Below are 21,758 nucleotides of genomic sequence, written 5' to 3'. Positions count from 1 at the left end.
GAGCGCTACTGCCTGTCACATACCGCCCTCATTCATTCCGACTGCCTCTCCCTCTGCCCCTGCCCCTCCTTCCCCCGTCCCTCTCTCTCCCCATGGCCCCCGCGCACAAGCCTCAGCCAGTCTACCGCGCCCACCACCCCCTCCCCTTCTCCGACGCGGACCCCCTCGCCGCCGCGCTCCAGCCCCCGCCAAACGAGACTCCGGAACAGCGCGAACAGAGACTCAAGGCAGAAGAGGATGCACGCAAGCGCAGCGAGAACATCGACCGCATGCTCAGACACGACGACAAGCGCAACCGCAGGCGAAAACAGGTCAAGGTCCTCCTCCTCGGCCAGAGCGAGAGCGGAAAGAGCACAACCCTCAAACGTGAGTCTTCCCCGCTCTTATGTCCCCCCGCCTTGAGGAGGTATCGGCGCGTCCCACGCCCCGCGTATCCGCGCCCATATACGATATACGTCCCTTTTCGCCCCCCTATCGTCCGTTTATCCTAGGACGCGGCTGCTTCTGCCTGTACAAGGTTTGCTCAGACAGCGACAACTCTCCAGAGGTAAGCGCGTCTGTCCCATTGACACGTAGCCGTCCCTGCCTCCCTGTGCAGCCTTCTTACATGTCACATACACAGCCAGAGGCTCATGATCGCCCTTCCTCCTCACGCCAGATCGGAGACGCCCCTAAGCGCCCATTGTCGATCGCACCGAGGCGAGGCAATATGTCAAATCCCCATAGTCAGTTCCGACGTTTGCTTCCGTGAAGGATTACTTGGTTTTACCTGCACAAATTGTGATGCCAAGCTAGTCTTTGCTGAGGATGTCGCTCGGAACCATTCGTTGTGGTTTATCCCTTCTGCGTTCTCTCTATCTTCACCGCCTCGTTGAACAGACCACAGGCCCGCTGCTGGGTCTGTATCCGCCGATACCGCCTCAAGCTGTGTCCCTTCTTCGTCGACGTCTCGCTCACCGTTTATTCCTCTACTAGAGTTCCAGCTCTTGCACACCCCTGCCGCCTTCCACAAGGAACGCATAGCATGGCGCTTCGTTATCTACCTCAACCTTGTCCGCTCCATCCGTCGGTACGTCTGTCTCCATCGCCCCGCCGCTTCCTGGTAACCAGACCCGACTTCTGACCTATGGCTTCCTCTCGTCCAGCATCCTCGAGGCGATCGCCCCAGAAGACACCCTCCCCGAAGAAGAGGAGGTTGTCGACTCCGAACCTGCGTCCATCATCATCAGCGGCGGGGACCGCCCCTCCTCGTCGCTCGCAGGTTCACAGCCCAACTATGAGTCGTACCGCCGCCGACTCGCACCGCTAATGGACCTCGAACAGCGCCTGATCGCCGTCCTCTCCGACCCCGAGGAGGAGGGCGAGAAGGAAGCGACGCACCTCCCCGACGGCTTCGGCTCCTACTCCTCCGGCTCCTCCCTCGCCTCGCCCTCCACCTCCACCGCAACGAGCAGCACGCCCGGGCGCCCGCCCCCCATCACCATCCCCTCGTCCTCCGCGCCCGGGGCGTCCTCGTCCTCCTCATCCTCCTCGCACCCGTGGGCGCACGGGACGGGCCCGACGTCGCCGCGCTCGCCCACGTCGCCCGCGGTGTCGATCGTGAGCAGCACGACGCACGAGCTCGCGATCCGGACGGGGTCGGACTGGAAGAAGCACTTCGCGCTGGGCAAGATCCGGAGCCCGAAGAGCGCGCACTCGGGCGAGCTCGAGGGTTGGTGGGAGGACCCGAACGACCCCGTGCACACGCTCAATCGGTGCGCACCCGTCATGACTGAGCTCTGGCGCGACCCGAAGGTGCACCAGCGGCTGGCCGAGCGGCGGATACGGCTCGAGGAGAGCAGCGGCTTGTGAGTGTCTTCCCTCCTGGACATGTGTCTGTGTCTGTCTGTCTGTGCTGTGTGCTGTGCTGTGCCTGTGCCTGCCGTGCATCGTTCGCCTTGTGTGAGTCGTCGGCTGGGCGACGGCGAGACGTGGAGTGGGTTCGGGAGCGGAGCGGGTACGATGCTCGTTGCGATGCGATGGGAGTGCTGACATGCGGTATACGGACAGCTATTTGGACGAGATCGACCGAATAACGGCCAAGATGTATTTCCCGACTGATGGTTAGTGCCTTCTTTTTCTTTTTCCTTGCGTCTCCCCCCCTGGCCCCCGTCCCCCGCTCCGTTCGGATCGGAGGCTCTGGGCGGGGGAGAGAGGGGGGGTTCCTCCGATAGGACCGGCCGCTGATGCTGATGCGTCTTTCTTCCTTTTCTTCCCTTTCCTTTCCATTCCTTCCCCTTCCCGTTCGTTCCGTGCTCGTGCTCGTGCTCGCCTCGGTGCACGGTGCACGATACATGGTGCATATACACAGATGACGTCCTGAAGGCCCGGCTGAAGACGACAGGGGTGGTCGAGCACAAGTTCACGCTCTCGAAGAACAGCGAGTTCCGCGGCGTCGAGTGGGTCATTTATGATGTCGGTGGGGCGCGGAACCAGCGGCAGGCGTGGGCTCCGTATTTTGACGATGGTGCGTTTTTCTTTTTTTTTCGCGTCTTTTGGGGGACGGTGGTTTGTTGGGGTGGGACTGACGGTGCGTTCCGTAGTGAACGCGATCATATTCCTTGCGCCGATTAGCGCGTTTGACCAGCAACTTGCTGAGGTGCGTCTCTCTCCCTCCGCATACAGAACCCCAGGGCTCTCTCTGGTGCTGTCCCAACGAATAATGCTGACGATGCGCCATGCGTTTTGTGTTTGTGCCCGTACACAGGACCCACGGGTGAACCGCCTGGAGGACTCGTTCCAGCTCTGGAAGTCGGTGATCGAGAGCCGGCTGCTGGCGCACGTGAACATTGTGCTGTTCCTGAACAAGTGCGACCTGCTGAAGAAGAAGCTCGAGAGCGGCGTGCGGCTGCGGCACTATATGCCGTCGTATAATCGGCCGAACGATTACGAGACGGTCTCGCAGTGTGCGTGTATTTTTTTTTTCAATATTAATATTCTGCGCGTGATGCCCGGCCGAGGTCTTGGGGAGGTTGGGAGCAGGCAGGATGGGCTGACGGGGTTTTTTTTTTTTTTTTTTTTTGCTGCAGATTTCCGCAACCGGTTTGGCGCGATGCACCAGTCGGTGACGCCGAACAAGACGAGGGAACTGTTCAGTAAGTGTGCTTTCTCTCTTTTCTTTGGCTTTTGGTGAGTGTGGAGTCGCTGACGGATGGGGTTGCGACAGTACATCTAACATCTGTCACCGATACCCGGAAGACGCATATGATCATAACCAACGGTGCGTGTCTGTCCTATCCTTCCTTCTCCTCAAACCGGCGACGCGCTGACTAACCTCAAACCTCGATGCCATAGTGCGCGACATCATCTTGACGGCGAACTTGAAGTCGTCTTCGTTGATGTGATGTGATGTGATGCGAAGCTCGGACACACGCGTGCTTCTGCATACCTTGTACTTGCTTGCCTGTGTGGGTGGGATACGGGAACCTCGAACCTCTGCGAATGCCGAAAGGACAAGGGTGTATAATACTCCATTATCATGTACGTGCGTCATTCGGCTTGCTCTCTCTCTCTCTTTCTCTGTGTGTGTGTCGTTCGTTTCATCGCCCCCTTAACTCCCCTTACACACACGCGGCCCGGACCGTCGTGTCGTCCTTGGATCGCTCACGCGTTCACGCGATCCCTCGTCCCTCGTCCTTCCTGTCTTCCCTTCTTGGCTTCGAGTTCGCGTTGTTCCGCCCGAGCGGACGTCACCGTGGGCTGTCCGTCTACATATCATTCTCCACACGCTGTCCAGCACCCTGGACCCAGGACCCAGGACCCCATCTCCCTTCTTGCTCTTCTTTCTCTTCTTTCTCTTCTCCCTCTTCTTCCATGTTCCCTTCTAATCCCTTCTAATCACTTCGCATTACAATTACCCCCTGGATGGCTCCGGGATTACGTTCAGACTTCCATCGCATCGCGTCGCATCTTGCCGCACAGTTGAGTGGAGGTTGCTGACGTGAGCCTTCCGCTAGGACCGCAGCAGCCTTTGCCTTTGCCTTTGCCTTTGCCTTTGCCATTGCGAACGACGACAGCGACAGGACGGCACCTTCACGCTTCACGCTTCACGCCCAACTCAACTCCACCCCGACGTAACCCGATACAATCCGGAACCCTGACCCCTGTACTTTAGCTGCGCCATCTTCCCGTAGTAGTATCCCTAGCGCAATCTCCCTTCCTTTGGGTCCGGGTCCGGATTCGATCCTTATACCACTGTGTGTCCTCTGCCGTCTGCTTCATCCATACCGCTTCCTCGTCCTCTACCTCCCTGTGTGTGTGTCTTCATAACCGTGTCCCCCCTCCCACCCTGATGCCTGACGTCGTCGATGATGTGATGTCTCTCGCTTCGCCGTCTTCCCGTATTACCCGCACCCTCACCGTACTCGTACTTGCTATATCCATATCCATATCCCCCCACGCCCACGCCCGCCCAGCCATCCTGGTCTTTGGATTCGTTCGCTCGCTGTTCCCTCCGTTCTTCGTTCTTCGTTCTGCTTGTGCTCCTATTGCTGCCCCGCCCCGGTTCTGTGTTGTGACGTATAGTAGTATAGTACTTAGCCCATCGAATCTTTGGGCGCTTGTCTCGAGCAGTGTCGCGCCACGCGTACATGCGGCATATGTTCGAGTTGTAATGACGTTTTTTTCGCGCGTGCGCTGTTTAGGGCCTAACCTCCCAAGTCTCGACAGCCTGTGGAACTCGTCGATAACCCGGTAGTGTGCTGTAGAATGGGTGAGTGTATACCGCACCACATACGACGGTCGTCAGCTCATCCCGAGATACCGGTAGCTGGTCACTCGATTCAACGTTCAGCACTGAGCAGCCGCACCTCCGCACCCGGCGCACTGTCTCCCCTCCAAGTCCAACGTCAATACAGTACAGTAATCACGTAGTACGTATGATGGGACGGGGCCGGATTGATCTGAGATTCGGTGGCCTTCGCGACATGCTGTGCAGCGTGTGTTGTTGGACCCCTAGGCGGCTCGATGTCAACTTCAAGCTTCAAGTCGAGCCCACCGCAGCGGCGCAGCTAGTCAATATTGCTTCCATGCAGGTGTCTGTTAGTCTCGACTGTGGCTAGGTTTGCCGCGGGGCTGCGATCCGTCCGGTCATGTTTGGGGTGCTCCGCAAAATGTCGCCTGGTCGGTATTTGGGCGGATATATAATCATAATGGACTAGGGAGGCGGTTCGGTTGTGGCATCTGCATCATTCGACGGTCCGAGAAACAGTGTTGGACAATGGACGCGTAATGGAGCCGACGTTGGATGGGTGCATTGTCGAGATTGTCCAACGAGTGTGATGGGGAGGGCGGCTATCTAATCTTATCTGCTGAGTTGGTGATTGGACGGAAAGTGCCAACTTGGCAGTAACTGTCACCGCCCGTCGTCGAGAGACACGCTCATATCCATGTCGACCGTGTCTGTTCCGTCCGTCGTCCTGTCTTATGGCATGGCATTCTGTCAGCTGCAAAGTATGTTCGGGATATGCACATAACGCACAAGTCAATTTGAAGATGAGTGGGGATACAGCGAGTCTGCAATCAACAACGCAGGTGCCAGAGCCGTGCGGCCAACAGAGGTGTGCATTCCGATTTCCTGTGTCTCGAGAACCATCACCAGCTGCAACGCCCTCCCCGACGACCATCAGTCCTGAGTCCCGCGTTCGCACCCAAGGGAGTGGGTCAAGCGACAATATAGGCAAGCGTCCCGTGCTCTCCGTTGCGCCATGCACCCTGCTCCCCGCCCGTAGCAGCCGTGCTGGTTCCCTTTCTCTCTTTCTCTCTCTCTCTCTCTTTCTCTTCGTTCGTTCTCTTTTTACGACTTTTTATTATGGCTCCCCTGGTTCGGGCAGTCGCGTTGAAGCGCGAGGACGCGACTTCTTCTTCAGGTTCAGGTGGTGAGTATCCGGAATCTCCTGTGGCGACGGGCGAAACTGACGAGGCTCGACCGCGTGCAGTGTCCTCCATCCGTTCGTCACACTTGTGAAGTGTGGATGCTGAACGGGCGTCCTGCATGCAGCGCAGGCCAGCACTGCAGCTTCTTCCTCTGTCACGGCTTCCCCTTCGTCTGCAAGCGCTGCTTCCTCAGCAATCCCCTCCGCCACAGAGAGTAAGCCAACCAGTTCAGAGGCTCCTTCTTCTGCTCCTTCGTCGGCTACGCCTTCTTCTACGCCTTCGTCGGATGCACCTTCTGCGACTTCGTCGCCCGCATCTTCTTCTGCGCCCTCCTCATCCGCTGCCCCTACGTCAAGCAAGGCAGAAACCACTTCAGCGTCACCATCGACGTCTGTCGCGCCGAGCACGACCGAGGTCGCCTCTTCATCTTCCGCTGCACCGAGCACGACCGGTGCACCTTCCTCTTCAGCATCTTCGGCTTCCTCGGCAAGGCTCGAGACGGCCACTACTTCTTCGTCTTCGAGCCCAGTTCTTGCCCCTACCGCGGTCGTAGTGTCTGACTCGACATCTGCAGCTCCGTCGACTTCCGCGACCCCTTCTTCGTCGAGCCCAGCAACTACTTCGGCTGCTTCAACATCCGCGGCCGACCCGACCTCTGCTGCGCCGTCGTCCACGAAGGCTGCAACCCCGTCCTCCTCTGGCGGTCTTGTCCCTACGGCGATTGTTGGGCCTGGAGATGGAGACGATAACAGTAGCAGTGCGTGATGTTTCATCTGCTTCGTGATCTTCCCCGTTCATAGCGAAGAACGTGCGTTTTCTTCTCTCTCCAGCCTCTGCCTCGCCCACATCCACCCCTGCATCCACCAAACCCACGTCCGCGGCACCTTCTCCCTCCAGCAAGCCTTCGGATCCCAGTTCGAGCGCACAACCCACCGGGAGTCCGTCTGCTACGAGCGGCGGCTTGGTCCCTACTGCCATCGTGTGCGTCCCAACATGTATTTGACAGATGCAGAACGTTTGACGCTCACGATGTGGCGCATCACAGCGGCCCGGGCGACTCGTCCGATTCACCAAGCAGCACGCAGCCAGCATCGCCGACGGGAAGCAAGACGAGCGCAGCGGATTCGAAGCCCACTGGTGGCAAGACCGGTCAGTCTGGTACCTCCAGTACCCCGTCTGGTAATGGTTCCGCCTCTGGCTCTGGCTCTGGCTCTGGCTCGCCCACGAGCAGCGGGGGCGCTGCTACCGCATCCCCTACTACGGGCAACGGCGATAGTGGAAACACCGGAGACAATGGCAACACAGGGTCTAGTTCAGGCACAGGGAACAACGCGGGCACCGGAAATGATAACGGCGATGGGAGCCAGGGAACTGGCAACACCAGCGTGAACGGGAACACTGGGACAAACGGGAGCACGGGGAGCGGCGATGCAACGGCTGGGAACAACGATGCTAGCACTACTGCTAGCGATAGCGGGAACGCGGCCAGCAATGGCACGGATGGACAGACGGCGGCAGGTACTCAGCCCTCGGGCTCCAACAATACCGGAGGGACTGCTGCCAATGCTGCGACACCGATAGCGTCTGGTACCGCGACAGCGAGGTGAGGATTTTGTTTCTGCCTTCAGCTGTACGCTGACGAGCCTGTTTCAGTATCACTGGTGTACAGCAAGCGGCTGCTCAATCAGCAGCGGACAACGTACCTACCGCTGCTCCCATTACGACCACGATCACGAGCCTATCGACGTTCAGCACTGCGATCCCAACGATCGCGTCCGATGGTAAGACGACCACGACTTTCGAGCTCCGCACGAGCACGAGAGTGTTTACGTCGACGTCGTTCCCCACTGCGAGCGTCGTGTCCGCCACCGCTGCGTACGTCTCGTCATTCGGAACACATCATCTCTTGCTAACAACTTGGCACAGGAAGAAGACCTCACCGGCGATGATGGGCGGGATCATCGGCGGCGTCCTGGGAGGTCTCGTCGTCCTCGTCGCTCTCGTGTTCCTCTTCTTCCGTGTCCGTGCCCGCCGACGTGCCGCACGGCCATTCATGGGCGGCGGCATCTCCTACGACACCTACGTCACCCGCTCGCCCTCCATCGTTCCCGACTCGCCGCACTTCAGCATCAACTCCGCGATCGGGGGCCCCGCGCCCGCGCCCGCGCGCGTCCCGCCGCCGAACATGGCGTTCGTCGGCGCCGGGGGCACAGTGAGCAGGAGCGAGATGTTCCCGAGCTACCTCTCGACGTCGTCCGCGAGCGGGATGCCGCTCAGCCCCGCGCCGAGCGACACATCCGCGTTTGGCGCGGGGGCCCCAGAGCCGCGCGTGCGCGAGACGATGTACAGCACCGCGGCGTCGAGCACGGTCGTGGATGGGGCGGACAAGGGACACTCGAGTCTGAGCGCGGACGCGATGTTGGATCCGTTTGTGGACCCGGTCGTGCCTGTGGGTGCGAAGGAGGCGAACCCGTTTGCGGACCCGGACCCGGACCCGGAGGGGCTTGCGCCTGCGCCTGCACAGAGGTTGTCAGTGGCTTCGGAAATCTCGATGTTATCGGCTGATGTTCAGGTGAGTGATGCTCTCGCTGGTGGTGGATGGGTACTCATGCAAACCGCACGTAGCCGGGTGAGGCTATGTGATTTCAGGTGGGACAAGGGACTTCTGCCATTAAAATGGACCCTGTATTTGCTCGCAATCTATATGATGCTTGAGCTAACACCTCTTGCTTGCATTCCGTCCTGTCCATATGGGTCAAGGGAATGTATACGTTGAGGCAGTCGTTCTCCAGACCCAGTTGTTCCTCTTACCCGACAACGAGGCCGTCGACATGACAGCACAGTCATGGATCATCATAACAAGATGCACGACAGATGGACAAGACAATAGGCGCATTATGAAGCCCTTGATGGGTTTTTGGGGAAGAAGAGAATTATGTAGATGAACAATTGAGACGTACTTGGCGTTCATTGTTGATTCGTGAGTTTTGTAAGCGATGCGGCACACGATATTCCCCGAATGTTCTCGAATGTATAGTTCAGGCGCGAGGATCGAACGAATGGCCATATGGCTATGCGCGCAGCGGCCCTATGCCGTTCCTCGGCTGTGCCAACGAATACTACGCCTTCCATATTGGGTCGTTGCACTTACCCCAAGCGAGTTGCAAGCGAGTGCCAGCTGTCAGGCGCTTGCCCCCTCCGCACACATTTGTGCTTCTCTGTTGCAGTGACCACACGCAAGCCATTAGCAATTGTTCTTGTATGGTATAATGACACTTTTGTTTGGGATAGAGCTAACTCAGAACAATACAGGAACGTCCTCGTGCACGCTTGGCAAACGCTCGGCGCCCTTCTACATCGTCGCTCAGACCACATTCCGGAAGATTGCGGATTATCGCCTCATCATCCTGGGAGCGTTGCACTCACGATAACGAAGCAGGGGCATATATAAAGACCTCGAACCGGGGGTGCGTTCATGTCAAGCTGACTCTTTCTTCTCACTAAACCATGGCGTCTTCAGAGAAACCCCAACAACGCGCATCATCCAACCCCGCGCAGTTCCGCTCTCGTGCCAGAACCGTCGTCGTCGGCTCCAAGCAGTCCTCCCGCTCTCACAGCATCCCGGACACTGGCGAGCGCGAGCGGAAAGCGAAACGTAACCGACTCGACGAGGAGATGGCGTGGGTGGAGTCTAAGTCGGTTGACGATTGGCTCGACAAGTACGTGCCAGGAGACAATCCTGACGAGTCATTCGCCCCGTATGATGTGTATCTCGGTGGAAACGAACACGATATGTACCCTGGCTTGGTGAGCATGAACATTTTTTACGATCGGGAGGCATGTGTTGACTGCTGGATGTCGTAGATCAAAGGCCTGAACAGGGACCTAGAGACTGTGAAGTGGGAGGGATACCACGCCTTGAACACGTCCGAACACTCGGATCGGGTGACTCTCACACGCGCCTCCAGGACGTCGACTTGCCCAGACCTCGGCATCTATCCAAAGAATACGCCCGAGAATTGGCTCGACTATGATCCCTCCAGCGAATCGGACGCGGACGGAGGCGTATCTTCGACGATGGAGTCTGGTCTCAGCGGGCTCACGGACGAGGAGAGGATCGCCGACGTACCGATGCGTTCCCGTGTGGCCTGGGGCTGGGCCGAACTACTCGTCGAAGTGAAACACGAGAAGCGCCCAAGGATCAATGTTCCACAAGGTCCTCTTCCCCAGTCCCTGCAAAGGGGCCAGCTCACCGACTACGCGAATGAAGTCTTCAATCGCCAGCATCGTGTATCCTTCTTCATGATCACTGTGCTCAATGACTACGCTCGTCTCGTCTGTTTCGAAAGGCAAGGCGCCGAATTCACGCCTGAGTTCAACTACCTTGAGGAACCGGACGTCATTGGGAGGTTCCTCTCCCGTCTCGCAAAACTAGATCGTGCAGGCCGGGGGTACGATGCCACTGTAAAGGCGGCGTCGCCGGAGGAAGAACGTCACTTTCGAGACCTTCATAAGCAGTACCACCCTCGCTCCGTTGTGGCAGCCGGCCTGCGCGATGCGGCCACGAAGGGCTGGAGGGTGTACAATGTCTCAGTCGACGCTCCGTTCTCAACCGACGGGACCCCTGTTCGTCGCAACAGTCCTCTCGCCCGACATGAACTGCTCATCGGGAAGCCTGCGTCCGTCAAGGGCTCGCTTGTCGGACGGGGCACGCGAGGCTTCGTTGCATACGATCTCACGAGTCAGCAGGTCGTCTTCCTGAAGGACAGCTGGCGCCCCGACTCGGAGGACATTCGCTCCGAGTTCGATAACTATTTGCTCATCACAGAGTCGAAGAAGATCAAGAACAATTTACACATACCGACTCTATTGGGCGGTGGTGATGTCAAGTATAACGGCGTCGTCCAACGCACGCGCATTCCGACTACACGCTATCACCCCTTCATTCACTTTCGTCTCATCCTCAAGGAAGTGTGTCGACGTCTGGAGGACTTTAAGAACTCCTACCAGCTCCTCAGAGTTGTCACTTACGCCTTCTCCGGTGAGTGAATTCTGTTCAATCGCTGACCCTATAGCTGACACCTATGGTCTAGCTCACAGGATGGTATGGGAGGCTTGTAGATTGCTCCATCGAGACGTCAGTGCGGGAAATATTCTCATCCACAACCCACGCGACAACGAGGAACCAGACTTGGATCATGTCGTTGGCTTGCTCTCTGATTGGGACCTCGCTAGAACTGAACAAGAAATTACGTCGGAGGGCGCCACACAACAGACACGTTCGGTGAGCTGACCTCACTTAGTCTCCTGTGCTGGAGGGCCCTGAACCGCTGTTTCCAACAGGGCACGTGGCCATTCATGTCCACCCGTCTCCAACGGTTCCCGGAGAAGCCCCACGAGCTAGCCGACGATATCGAGTCGTTTTACCACGTTCTGAACTGGTGCACGCTCTTACATCTGCCCCATGAGTTCTCGTCAGATGTCGACGTTCTGGCTGAGTACATCTCCCGCCTGTACGATTTCGCCAGCGCCGATGTCCCCGAACTTGGTCACCCCGAGAAGCACAAATACGTGCGAGACGGCACGCCTTTTGTCACCATGCGGGAGTTAGGGCCTAACCACCCACACCCTTTGCAACTTGTGCTCAAGGAACTTGCGTCACTCTTCCAATCGCACTACTATCACGCCCGCTACCCTCCTGGATCCCCCCCCTCTGCGCTCAATGTTGAGATTGTGACTGAGGACGATTCGCCGCCTGATGATGATGTGTCATCTGCAATCGGTCTTCCCGACGTACCACTGAAGAACGTGCAAACTCCAGCGAACCTCCCAGTGACTCCGACGCCGCGAGACCCGGGCAATTCACCGCTCTGTGACCACGAACGCGTGCTCACTTGCCTGGGGTCAGCTATCCGAAGCAAGATTGGATGGCCACGCGAAGATGATCGTATTGCAGGGCGCCGCATTGTTCTTGCTGCTTTCACAGGGAGCAAGCGTAGGAGTGGCAACCCCTACCTGCAGCTCACCGATAGCGTTGCGAGCAACAAGCGCATTAGGACAGGTCCTTCCCCGTCAGAGAGGATGTCTGCGGCACCAAGACTACCTCGTCGCACGTCAAGGTCCTCGGTCAATGCACGGAGCATGATCTCAAGGAGTGCCCGTAGCTCTCCGACGCCCCAGTCTGAAAGCGCGACAAGATCAGGGAGTCCAATTACGGGGAATGCCTCGCCCGTTTTGAGCGACTCTCCTTTACAATCCCAGTTCGGCGATATATCCTCGGCTTTCGAGGCGCTTCGGCGGTGGAAGGAGAACAGAGAGAGTCGTCCCATCAACCCTGCGATAGCCAGTGGCATAAATGAGATCTCCCTCAACAGTCCGCCTCGCAGTCCGCCTCGCATGTACGCCACTACGACGACCAGCGACCCCAACGTCTTCTCGCTCGACAATCCGCGTCGTGTGTACGCCATGCATACGGAGGTCCCTCTTCGAGTTCAGCACCCGGAGAGTTCTCAGCGCTCGACACAAAGGCGTGGTGACTTCGACGACGCAGACGAGCCTGAGGAGGACCCGCGTGGTGAGTCTTTGCCATCACACCGAGTGTATCGATCGGTTAGCTGACGTGTTGGTTCCCTGCTTGCAGCTCAGTGGTAGCGTTGTACGGACGATTTTTATAGAGAACGGCATTGTATGCGAGGCGTGAAAGTATGTATATATCGGGTACGAGTTCGTGGAATGCATGGCTGGATGTATGGAATTCGTTGACGCACAGAAGCGGACTGTGTTGGTCCGGAGTGATTTAAGCTTCAGCCAACCAACACCGTCAGGTCTTCTGTACGATCGTCCGAGTGCTCTCCGACTTGTCTGGTTCGACAGGTGAGACCCCGTTGTCGACGACCGTGCCGGATGTTGGAGCAACAATCCTGGCGCACCGAGAGCGCCTACCACTATACCATCCACCGCTCCGCTACCGTACTATGTGCTTGCTTACCTACTTTCATTTACGATCCCTTTACTTCCGTCTACCTTCCTGCTGCCCTCGTCGGACCTCTTTCCCTGCCCGATATGTGTCTGTTCGTCCAGTACGATGTCCCTACTCTAGCCGATATTATATTTCCCTTTTTCGGTATATTTAGCGCTCTCCGCTCGTTTTCCCGCCGTTCACTCTTTCCGCCTTTTCCGCTCACTTATACTCGCCCTCGCTCGCCTCCGATGCCCTCAGTCTTTGCTTCATCTCGAGCACGTCGACTGAGGGTATGTCACTGTCATTCTTTCTGTCGTATCCTAGTTACTGATGTATTCTGATCTACCTAGCCCGCTGCGTCTGCTTACAGGTACAGAATAACATCTTAGTCTTTGCTTCATCTCGAGCACGTCGACTGAGGCCCGCTGCGTCTGCTTACAGATCGCCGCCATCGACAAGTTGCTCTCATACCGGAGTCCCGTCAACGCCCGCCGGTGCTCTGCTGTGGCTCGCTCGAGTCAACAAATACTACGCTTTCCATTTTGGGCCGTTGCACTTGCCCAAGCGAGTGTCAGCTTGTCAGGCGCTTGCCTCAGCCTCCAAATAGCAGACATCGATCATCTCGCTCTCATACTAGCATCCCAGAGTCACAGACACTGGTGTGCGCGAGTGGAACGCAAGGCGTACGCGGCTCGACGAGGAGATGGCGTGGGTGCAGTGCAAGTCGATTCACGATTGGCTTGACAAGTACGTGCCAGGAGCCAATCCTTCCATGTCATTCGCCCCATATGACGTGGAACTCGGTGGAAACGAGCGCGACATGTACCCCGGCTGGGTGAGTATGAACAATATTTGTGGTCGGGGGGCATGTATTGACTGCTGAATGTCGTAGATCAAAGGTCTCAACAGGGACATCCAGACTGTGAACTGGGAGGGATACCGCGCCTTGGACGCGTTCGAACACTCGGATCCGGCGATTCTCACACGCGCCTCTAGGAGGTCGGCTTGCCCAGACCTCGGCATCTATCCAAAGAATACGCCCGAGGATTGGCTGGACTATGATCCCTCCAGCGAAGCGGACGGAGACGCAGGCGTCTCTTCAACGATGGAGTCTGGTCTCAGCGGGCTCATGGATGACGAGAGGATCACTGACGTACCGATACGTTCCCGCGTTGCCTGGGGCTGGGCCGAACTGCTCGTCAAAGTGAAGCTCGAGAAGGCTTCCCCCTTGCACAAGGGTCAACTCTCCGGCTGTGCAAACGACGTCTTCAATGGCCAGCATCGTCTATTCTTCTTCATGATCGCCGTGGTCAACGACTGCGCCTGTCTGGTGCGTTTCGACAGGAGCGGCGTTGCCATGACGCCCTCATTCAACTACCTAGAGGAACCGGACGTCATTGGCAACTTCCTCTTCCGTCTCTCCAGACTAGATCGTGGGGGCCGGGGGTACGATGGCACTGTAGAGGCAGCGTCTCCGGAGGAAGAACGTCTCTTTCGAGACCTTCATGAGCAGTACCACCCTCGCTCTGCTGTGGCAACCGGTCTGCGCGATGCGGCCACGACAGGCTGGAGGGTGTACAAGGTCGCAGTCGACGCTCCATTCTCAACCGACAGGACCCCCGTTCGTCGCAGCAGTCCTCTCGCCCGACATGAACTCCTCATCGGGAAGCCAGCGTCCGTCAACCGAGGCTCACTTGTCGGCCGGGGCACGCGAGGCTTCGTTGCGTACGATCTCACGAGTCAGCAGGTCGTCTTCCTCAAGGACAGCTGGCGCCCCGACTCGGAGGACATTCGCTCCGAGTTTGAGAACTATATGCTCATCACGGAGTCGAAGGAGATGGCAGAGTCGAAGAAGACCTATGGCGAGTTACATATACCTACCGTGTTGGGTGGTGGTGATGTCAAGCACAACGACGTCATCCAACGCACGCGCATTCCGACTCAATTCTATCACCCTTTCATTCATTTCCGTTTGATCATCAAGGAGGTATGTCGCCGTCTGGAGGACTGCAAGAACTCCTTCCAGCTCCTCAGTGCTCTCGCATACGCATACAGTGGTGAGTGAGCCCTACCCAATCTCTGAAACCCCGCTAATTGACACCTCCAATATAGCTCACATGATGATATGGGAGAGTTGCAAACTGCTCCATCGAGACGTCAGTGCGGGGAATATCCTCATTTACAACCCGCGGGACGAGGATGACCCGAATTCAGATAACGTTGTTGGCTTGCTCGCTGATTGGGACCTTGCCAAAACTGAAGAGGAAATAGCGGATGGGGGCGCTACACAGCGGACACGTTCGGTGAGCTCACCACCCTTAGTCTCTTGCGCTGGTCAGCACTGAAATGCTGTTCCTAACAGGGCACGTGGCCATTTATGTCCGCTCGTCTCCAACGATTCCCGGAAAAGCCCCATGAGCTCGCCGACGATATCGAGTCCTTCTACCACGTTCTGAACTGGTGTGCGCTCCTGTATCTGCCCCATACGACGGCGTTAGATCTCGATCATCTGGCTCATTTCATCTCCCGCATGTACGACTACGCCACCACCGATGACCCGCAACTTGGTTCCCACGAGAAGCTCGAATATATGGAAGACGGCATGACTTTCGTCACCATGAGGGAGACAAGGCCTGGAGTCCCACATCCTTTGAAACATGTACTTCAAGAGCTTGCGTCGCTCTTCAAAGATCACTACTACCACGTCCCCAACCCTCTCGAACACTCCAGCTTTGCGCTCAATCTTGAGACTGTGTCTCAGGACGATTCTCCGCCCCCAGTTCCAGCATGGGCCAAAGCACTGGGTCTTAATCACATTCAGCCGAAGACCCTGCAAACCCCAGCGAATCTCCCGGCGAACACGGAGCTGAGAGACCCCTTAAAGTCACCTCTCCGCGACCATAAGCGTGTGCTTGCTTGCCTGTGGCCACCTGTGCAAAGCAAGATTGGATGGCCACTCACAGATCGTGTTAACCGGGAGCGCCCCATCGTCCTTGCTACCGTGACAGCGAGCAAGCGTGAGTCAGGCAGCTCCCAGTTGCAGCTCTCCGATAGTGTTGGGAGCAACAAGCGCAATAGGACAGGTCCTTCTCCGTCAGAGAGGACGTCTGCGGCACCAATACTACCCCGCTGAGTCACCGCTTCGCAAACACACGAAGATACTTCTTTGTATGTGGCAGTCTCTCAGGTGACACACTCTGGCCGAGCGACGACGGAGTCTCGACGCGGTTCGTCACGCAGAGTACCTTGCCCACGAACTCGTTCATTTTGCTCTAGCAGGGCAGCGCGGTTTACGGTACTGTCACTGTCGGCGGAATATCACGACTAGATTACTAGGCTGTATATACGGTACAGCGATATATTGTGTCGTGCTCGCGACGCTTTGTGCGACGTATCATTGATGACGACATCCTAAGGTGACCTTGAAGTGGAGATTCTACGCTAGGTACGTGCGGAGCGATATTAATATTGTGGACATGCACTCATCTTACACGATCTGCTACTGGCCATGCGTCGGTACGCTGACGACGGAACAAGCAAGCCACCACGTGCTTATGATCGCAGAGAGGTGACTTGGCGGGGTCTCGGGGCTCCGCAGTTGTTGTGGGCTCGCTGCTGGTTTGCAGGCTCTCCACTCCTGGTGTGAGGTGGGGAAGGCCGATTGCAATTAAAAGATCATCATCCGGCGGCGAGTCGTCCTCAGTCACAATCTCGACATTGAGCGCAAAGCGCTGGGGGGATCCGGTAGGGTAGCGGGCGTGGTAGTAATGCAGTTGGAAGAGCGACGCGAGTTCTTGGAGTACAAGGTCCAGCGGATGCGGAACTCCAGAACGTATCCTCAAAATCCTGACGAAGGTCCAGCCGGATTCCATGTATTCGAGCTTGTCGGGGTGACCACGTGGCGGATCATCGGCGGTGGCGAAGTCGAAGAGGCGGTAGATGCACTCATCCAGAATCTCTGGATTTGACCTCGTATGGGGTAGATGCAGGAGCGCGCACCAGTTCAGAACGTGGTAGAATGACTCGAGATCGTCGGCTACCTCGTGAGGCTTCTCCGGGAATCGTTGCAGGCGCGCGGACATAAACGACCAAGTGCCCTGTCGGAGACAATGCTCAGCGCTGAAAAGCGTATCACAACGAGTGAGCTTACTGAGCGTTTCAGTGTCGTCACTCCGTCGTCGACTTCCGCGAGATCCCAGTCGGAAAGCAGGCCGATGACCCTCGCGGAGTCGGGGGCGTTGCTGTCTTGCAGGTCGTATATGAGGATGTTCCCGGCGCTGACATCTCGGTGCAGCAACCTGCAAGACTCCCAGACCTGCATGTGTGCTGGCAAATTCATTCGTTGGCGTCAGCGGAAGTATGGGTCTCAGTTTCGTCAAAAGACGAGCTCACCAGCACACGCCCAAGCGACAGCTTGCAGAAGCTGTTTGGAGCTCTTGAAGTCCTCCAGACGCCGACACACCTCCTTGAGTACAAGGCGGAAGTGGACGTACAGATGACTAGTCGGAGTGCAAGTCCGCTGGACGATACCGCAGTACGTGACATCGCCCCCGCCAAGAAGCGTCGGCACCCCGGTGTTCATCACCGAGTCCGGTTTAGGGAGCGACTCCCTGATGAGCATGTAGTTGTCATACTCGGACCGGACACCTTGCGAGCCCAAGTCTGGACGCCAGCTGTCCTTGAGGTAGACCACCTGCTGGCTCGTCAGGTCATACGCGACGAAGCCTCGGGTGCCCCGGCCGACGAGCGATGTCTTGACAGAGGCAGGTTTCCCAACGAGAAGCTCGCGTTGGACGACGGGGCTGTCTCGGCGCACCGGAGTGCCGTCTGTGGAGAACGGGGACTCGATGGTGACCTTGTAGATTAGCCAGCCAGGCGTGGCTGCCTCACGAAGACCGACTGTTGTGGCGGAGAGAGGATGTTCGCGCTGCTCATGCAGCGCACGGAAGAGTCGCTCTTCATCCGCGGACGCAGCGCTGACTGTCGGATCGTACCCCCGGCCTGCAGGGCCCATTCCTGACAGGCGGAACAGGAACGTACCGATGACCTCCGGATGCCGTACGTAGTTGAACAACGGCGTCGTGACGGCCCCTCGCCTGTCGAGTCGGATAAGGCGGGCGGTATCCGAGGAGTAGACAACAATCATGAAGACGGCCAGACGGTGCTGGCGAGTGAAAACTTCGTTCGCGTATCCGGCAAGCTGGTCCTCAACCTTCTCCCAGTAGAGTGCAGTCGTCGTTCTCGGACCTGCGGCGTCATTCTGATCCTTCAGCAGCACCACTATCAATTCGGCCCATCCCCAGGAAACGCGGGTGCGTAGAGGAACACGAGTTATTTGGTCCTCTTCCTCTTCATCGGTGCCCCATTCGGAGTTGTAGGATGAAGAGGCTTGATCGTCTTCGTCCGCCAGTTCGTCCGACTCATCACAGTCAAGCCAATTTTCGGGCCTGTTCTTGGGATAGATGCCGAGGACTGCCGGACAGGAGGTCTTCCTCCCTGTGGTCGAATTAAGATCTGATTCTTCAGACGTATCCAGTGCCTCATACGCCGTCCAGCCCACTGTCTGGAGGGTCCTATTGAGGCCATCTCGCTGCATGAAGTGTGAACGTCGGTTTTCCGGATCGTCATGGACGGGGAAGCCACTCACCCAGCTAGAGCGTAACTCGCGTTCGGTCGCGTCGATATGCGTTTTGTACGGCTCGAACGCTGTGCCGGGAGGTGGGTGGTCACCGGGAACGTACGCGTTGAACCATTCGCCTATTGTCTTGGCCTCGATCCACGTCATGTCTTGGCTCGATTTGCGCAGCTTTCACGCTCCGTATAACAATCTGTCTCAGCAGAAACGCTCTTCGTGCAATTAGTGCCGTTAAAGGTAGGGGGTGAGAGATCTGAGGTTTCGAACTAGGGACTGCTTGAAATGCGATTAGCCAGCAGGCAGAGGCAATTGACATGCACGTACCAGCGCTTCAAACAGTTCGGAAGCCTTCAAGCATTCAATACTGTACCTTCAGATGCACTGTCGTTAGAGAGATAAGGCTAGTTCACGGCAGCGACCTGTTCTGGCCTCCACGTCACGAACTTGAACTCGCGCTGGATGACGGTTTAGCGGCGCATGCGGTGGACTAATCGTCAAGTTTATAGCGCTGTTTTCCCTGTTGACTGTGTACGAATCTTGTTGGTGTACTGTGTGAGGCGGTCGATAACACCAAGTGGTGCGTGGTTGAGACTGCGGGAGAACGGCGGTTGCCGAGAAGTCAGGTGGCAGTGGCGGTGCTGCCATGACGTCGGGCGCAGCCGAGTCTTTCCGCAGGATTCGAGAGCTCTTGGACTTGTCGGAGGAGCGATGGTCCGTGCTGGTCTGGGCTGGGCTGCCCGCTCTCTCCCATTGCCGACTCTCTCTTATACCGCTTCCATACCTCCTCCTCCCGCCCGACTTTTCCCCCTACATTCATGGCTGCCGTCCAGACATTTGGCAAGAGCGCATTGCGCGCGGCCAAGAACTACAGCAAAGGCTACTCGCACACACAAATTAAGGTCCGGAACGCGACATGTAACGACCCATGGCCACCGTCCGGGAAGGAGATGTACGAGCTTGCGCAGATGACCTACAACGAGTGAGTCCGATACTCACTCTCCAATGTCTCGGCGATTTAACTTGCGCTTAGGCTTGACTTTGTCGATATCATGGAGATCATAGACAAGAGGTTAAACGACAAGGGAAAGAACTGGAGACATGTCTTCAAGGTGAGTAATCAGCGTGCCTCGGTACTGTTCGTATACCATCTCCACTGTCCACCGAACCATACTCTTTGCGACGTCATCATCTCTCGCTGTTTCGCTAGGTTTGCCTCCGTCTACGTTACCCTCATCGGCCCCTCTTCTCGTATGTGCGCAGCACTATCCACATCACAATCTCAATGACCAGTAACCGCATCGTATGGCTCGCTGCTTTACTACGCTTTGCCTCGGCCAATCCCTCGGCCTTCTTTATGTCCGACCGTATGTAGCTCACGCTCACGCACATACACACTTCGTAGGCTCTTGTCGTGCTCGACTACCTCCTGCACTCCGGCTCCGAGAACGTCATCGTCTACTGCGAAGAGAACTTGTACGAGATCAAGACGCTGCGCGAGTTCCAGTATATCGACGACGAAGGCATCGACCAGGGCGCGAACGTTCGCCACAAGGCTGCGGATATCACGAACCTCCTCACGGACAGGCAGCGCCTCCACCGCGAGCGTCGCGACCGTGCGCACATGCGCGATCGCCTGATGGGCCGCTCGCGCAATTCGAACGACACCGACTCGGATGAGGAGAGGCCGCTGGGCGACCGGTATCGCAGGAGACCGCTGCCGAATGGGCTCGATAAAGTCGCGAACGGGGAGGATGAGGACCTGCGGCGGGCGATTGAGGAAAGCAAGAAGAGCGCGGCGATGGCGAAGAAGACTGCTGAGGACCAGGACTTGGAGCGCGCAATCAAACTCAGTCAGGAGGACGAGGAACGGCGGAAGAAGTTGGTCGAGCAGAATGCCGCCGCACTCTTCGACGACAGCAACCAACTGTGAGTTTTTTTGGCTCGGTGTATGCGGTGTTTCTCTGACGCTGTGTGATAGGCCTTCACCTGCGACCCAGCAGCTAATTGACGCCTCACTACCCCTCCAATATGCTATAGGCCTTCAGCCTCAGTACACCGCTATCCAACCTCAGTTCACCTCCATCCAACCCCAGTTCACCTCCATTCAGCCCCAATACACCTCGTTCAACCCCTACCTGCAAGCAGCGCAACAAGAAGCGATGCAGGTCCGTTCTCAGGATTTCGTTTTCTTGCCTCCGTGCTGACTGACACACATCACCAGGCCGAGTATATGCGCCAACAAGCCGAGTATGCGCAGCTGCAACAACTACAGGCACAACAAACCGCCGTCCCCACCGGCTACTACCCACAACAGCCGGAGGCGCCACAATCACAGCCCCTCGTCCCGCAAATGACCTCTTTCGGCTCAAACAATCCGTTCCTCCCGCACTCGCCCGAACCCCCTACCCTCACCGGCGCCGGCCCGCTCCCGTCCTCGGACGTCTCGTTCAACCTCTCGGGCACGTACGAGGGGCGCTCGCCGCCGCCGCGCGCGCGGAGCGAGCTGCCGCGGCAGGACATCCGCGCGAGCACGAACGCCGACGCGCTGTTGCGCCCGTTCTCGACCGGGTGGGAGCCGCCGCGCCGGGGGCGGGAGCGCGAGGACGCGCGGCTCGCGGCGCTGTTCGCGAACTACACGGGCGACGGGGTGGACACGTTTGGAAATATCGGGCAACTCAGGTGCGTTCCTTTCTTCATCAGTCGTTCGCGCGTGTGGGTCTTGGGAGAGTGAGAGTGCTGATTTTTTTCTCATTTTGATTAGGTTCGGGCAGACGCAGTTTGGGCGACTTGCGGCGCAGAAGACGGGCACGGCGGGTTCGAATGGGGAGCCGAGCCACAATCCGTTCTTGTCGCCGCCTCACCAGTCGCCACAGCCTCAACAGCAGTCGCAAGGCCAGGAGCGCAATCTCATCGACATATGAGCGAGAGGAGGTTTGTGATCTGGTTGTCGGCGGTATCTGTATTGTTAGATTTGCATATTATTTCGACGAGGCTACGAGTGGCCAACTAATTGTTGATGTTGTACTTACTGACCCTCCCGTTCTCTCGTCGTTGACGTTGTACTAGATAATTTTCTCGTAGTAGTGTAGTATCTATGTATCTATGAACCCGTTCTGTCTCCGTACCGGTTGTTCGTGATTATGTGCATGCTCGCCATTCGCTTGCACAAAGTCTGCTGTATACTACCCTTATTCAGTCTTGTCTGCGAATTCGTATATATTTACCACTCAGACGGCGCTCTAGACACGA

The 21,758-nt window shown here is 57.3% G+C and overlaps 7 protein-coding genes across 7 annotated transcripts; 6 read left to right on the top strand and 1 right to left on the bottom strand.

Moving 5' to 3' along the window:
- Positions 1 to 92: 92 nt before the first annotated feature.
- Positions 93 to 3,383, top strand: L226DRAFT_471910 (G-alpha-domain-containing protein; the record flags this gene model as incomplete). Its single annotated transcript, XM_067676419.1, has 10 exons — positions 93 to 366; positions 976 to 1,069; positions 1,146 to 1,847; positions 2,050 to 2,102; positions 2,351 to 2,506; positions 2,583 to 2,638; positions 2,747 to 2,945; positions 3,069 to 3,134; positions 3,206 to 3,259; positions 3,334 to 3,383. 10 exons carry the CDS (start codon positions 93 to 95, stop codon positions 3,381 to 3,383), a joined length of 1,704 nt encoding a protein of 567 aa, XP_067529963.1.
- Positions 3,384 to 5,541: 2,158 nt separating this feature from the next.
- L226DRAFT_539897 (uncharacterized protein) lies at positions 5,542 to 9,043 on the top strand. Its single transcript, XM_067681761.1, has 7 exons — positions 5,542 to 5,912; positions 6,038 to 6,670; positions 6,744 to 6,894; positions 6,959 to 7,516; positions 7,567 to 7,788; positions 7,840 to 8,485; positions 8,539 to 9,043. The coding sequence occupies exons 1-7, from the start codon at positions 5,849 to 5,851 to the stop codon at positions 8,554 to 8,556; spliced, it is 2,292 nt and encodes a 763-aa protein (XP_067529962.1). The 5' UTR covers positions 5,542 to 5,848; the 3' UTR covers positions 8,557 to 9,043.
- An 88-nt stretch (positions 9,044 to 9,131) lies between these two features.
- L226DRAFT_539896 (uncharacterized protein) lies at positions 9,132 to 12,681 on the top strand. Its single transcript, XM_067681760.1, has 7 exons — positions 9,132 to 9,172; positions 9,226 to 9,380; positions 9,434 to 9,720; positions 9,778 to 10,954; positions 11,007 to 11,197; positions 11,257 to 12,487; positions 12,554 to 12,681. The coding sequence occupies exons 3-7, from the start codon at positions 9,589 to 9,591 to the stop codon at positions 12,562 to 12,564; spliced, it is 2,742 nt and encodes a 913-aa protein (XP_067529961.1). The 5' UTR covers positions 9,132 to 9,172; positions 9,226 to 9,380; positions 9,434 to 9,588; the 3' UTR covers positions 12,565 to 12,681.
- On the top strand, positions 12,632 to 13,406 carry L226DRAFT_277271 (uncharacterized protein). The gene has a single exon (XM_067673533.1). It carries the CDS (start codon positions 12,817 to 12,819, stop codon positions 13,213 to 13,215), a length of 399 nt encoding a protein of 132 aa, XP_067529960.1. The 5' UTR covers positions 12,632 to 12,816; the 3' UTR covers positions 13,216 to 13,406.
- Positions 13,407 to 13,646: 240 nt separating this feature from the next.
- On the top strand, positions 13,647 to 16,007 carry L226DRAFT_575695 (uncharacterized protein; the record flags this gene model as incomplete). Its single annotated transcript, XM_067685239.1, has 4 exons — positions 13,647 to 13,709; positions 13,767 to 14,931; positions 14,987 to 15,177; positions 15,237 to 16,007. 4 exons carry the CDS (start codon positions 13,647 to 13,649, stop codon positions 16,005 to 16,007), a joined length of 2,190 nt encoding a protein of 729 aa, XP_067529959.1.
- A 299-nt stretch (positions 16,008 to 16,306) lies between these two features.
- On the bottom strand, positions 16,307 to 18,659 carry L226DRAFT_616915 (uncharacterized protein; the record flags this gene model as incomplete). Its single annotated transcript, XM_067686963.1, has 4 exons — positions 16,307 to 16,971; positions 17,025 to 17,200; positions 17,267 to 18,464; positions 18,522 to 18,659. The coding sequence occupies 4 exons, from the start codon at positions 18,657 to 18,659 to the stop codon at positions 16,357 to 16,359; spliced, it is 2,127 nt and encodes a 708-aa protein (XP_067529958.1). The 3' UTR covers positions 16,307 to 16,356.
- A 554-nt stretch (positions 18,660 to 19,213) lies between these two features.
- L226DRAFT_494405 (ENTH-domain-containing protein) lies at positions 19,214 to 21,747 on the top strand. Its single transcript, XM_067677485.1, has 6 exons — positions 19,214 to 19,488; positions 19,540 to 19,618; positions 19,912 to 20,435; positions 20,488 to 20,674; positions 20,731 to 21,188; positions 21,271 to 21,747. Exons 1-6 carry the CDS (start codon positions 19,325 to 19,327, stop codon positions 21,428 to 21,430), a joined length of 1,572 nt encoding a protein of 523 aa, XP_067529957.1. The 5' UTR covers positions 19,214 to 19,324; the 3' UTR covers positions 21,431 to 21,747.
- Positions 21,748 to 21,758: the final 11 nt, after the last annotated feature.

This window comes from Lentinus tigrinus (assembly GCF_003813185.1).
Source record: "Lentinus tigrinus ALCF2SS1-7 unplaced genomic scaffold L226scaffold_48, whole genome shotgun sequence".
Taxonomy (NCBI): Eukaryota; Fungi; Basidiomycota; class Agaricomycetes; order Polyporales; family Polyporaceae; genus Lentinus; species Lentinus tigrinus.
The sequence above is the reverse complement of the archived record's forward strand: the minus strand, read 5'-3'. Positions and strand labels throughout refer to the sequence as shown.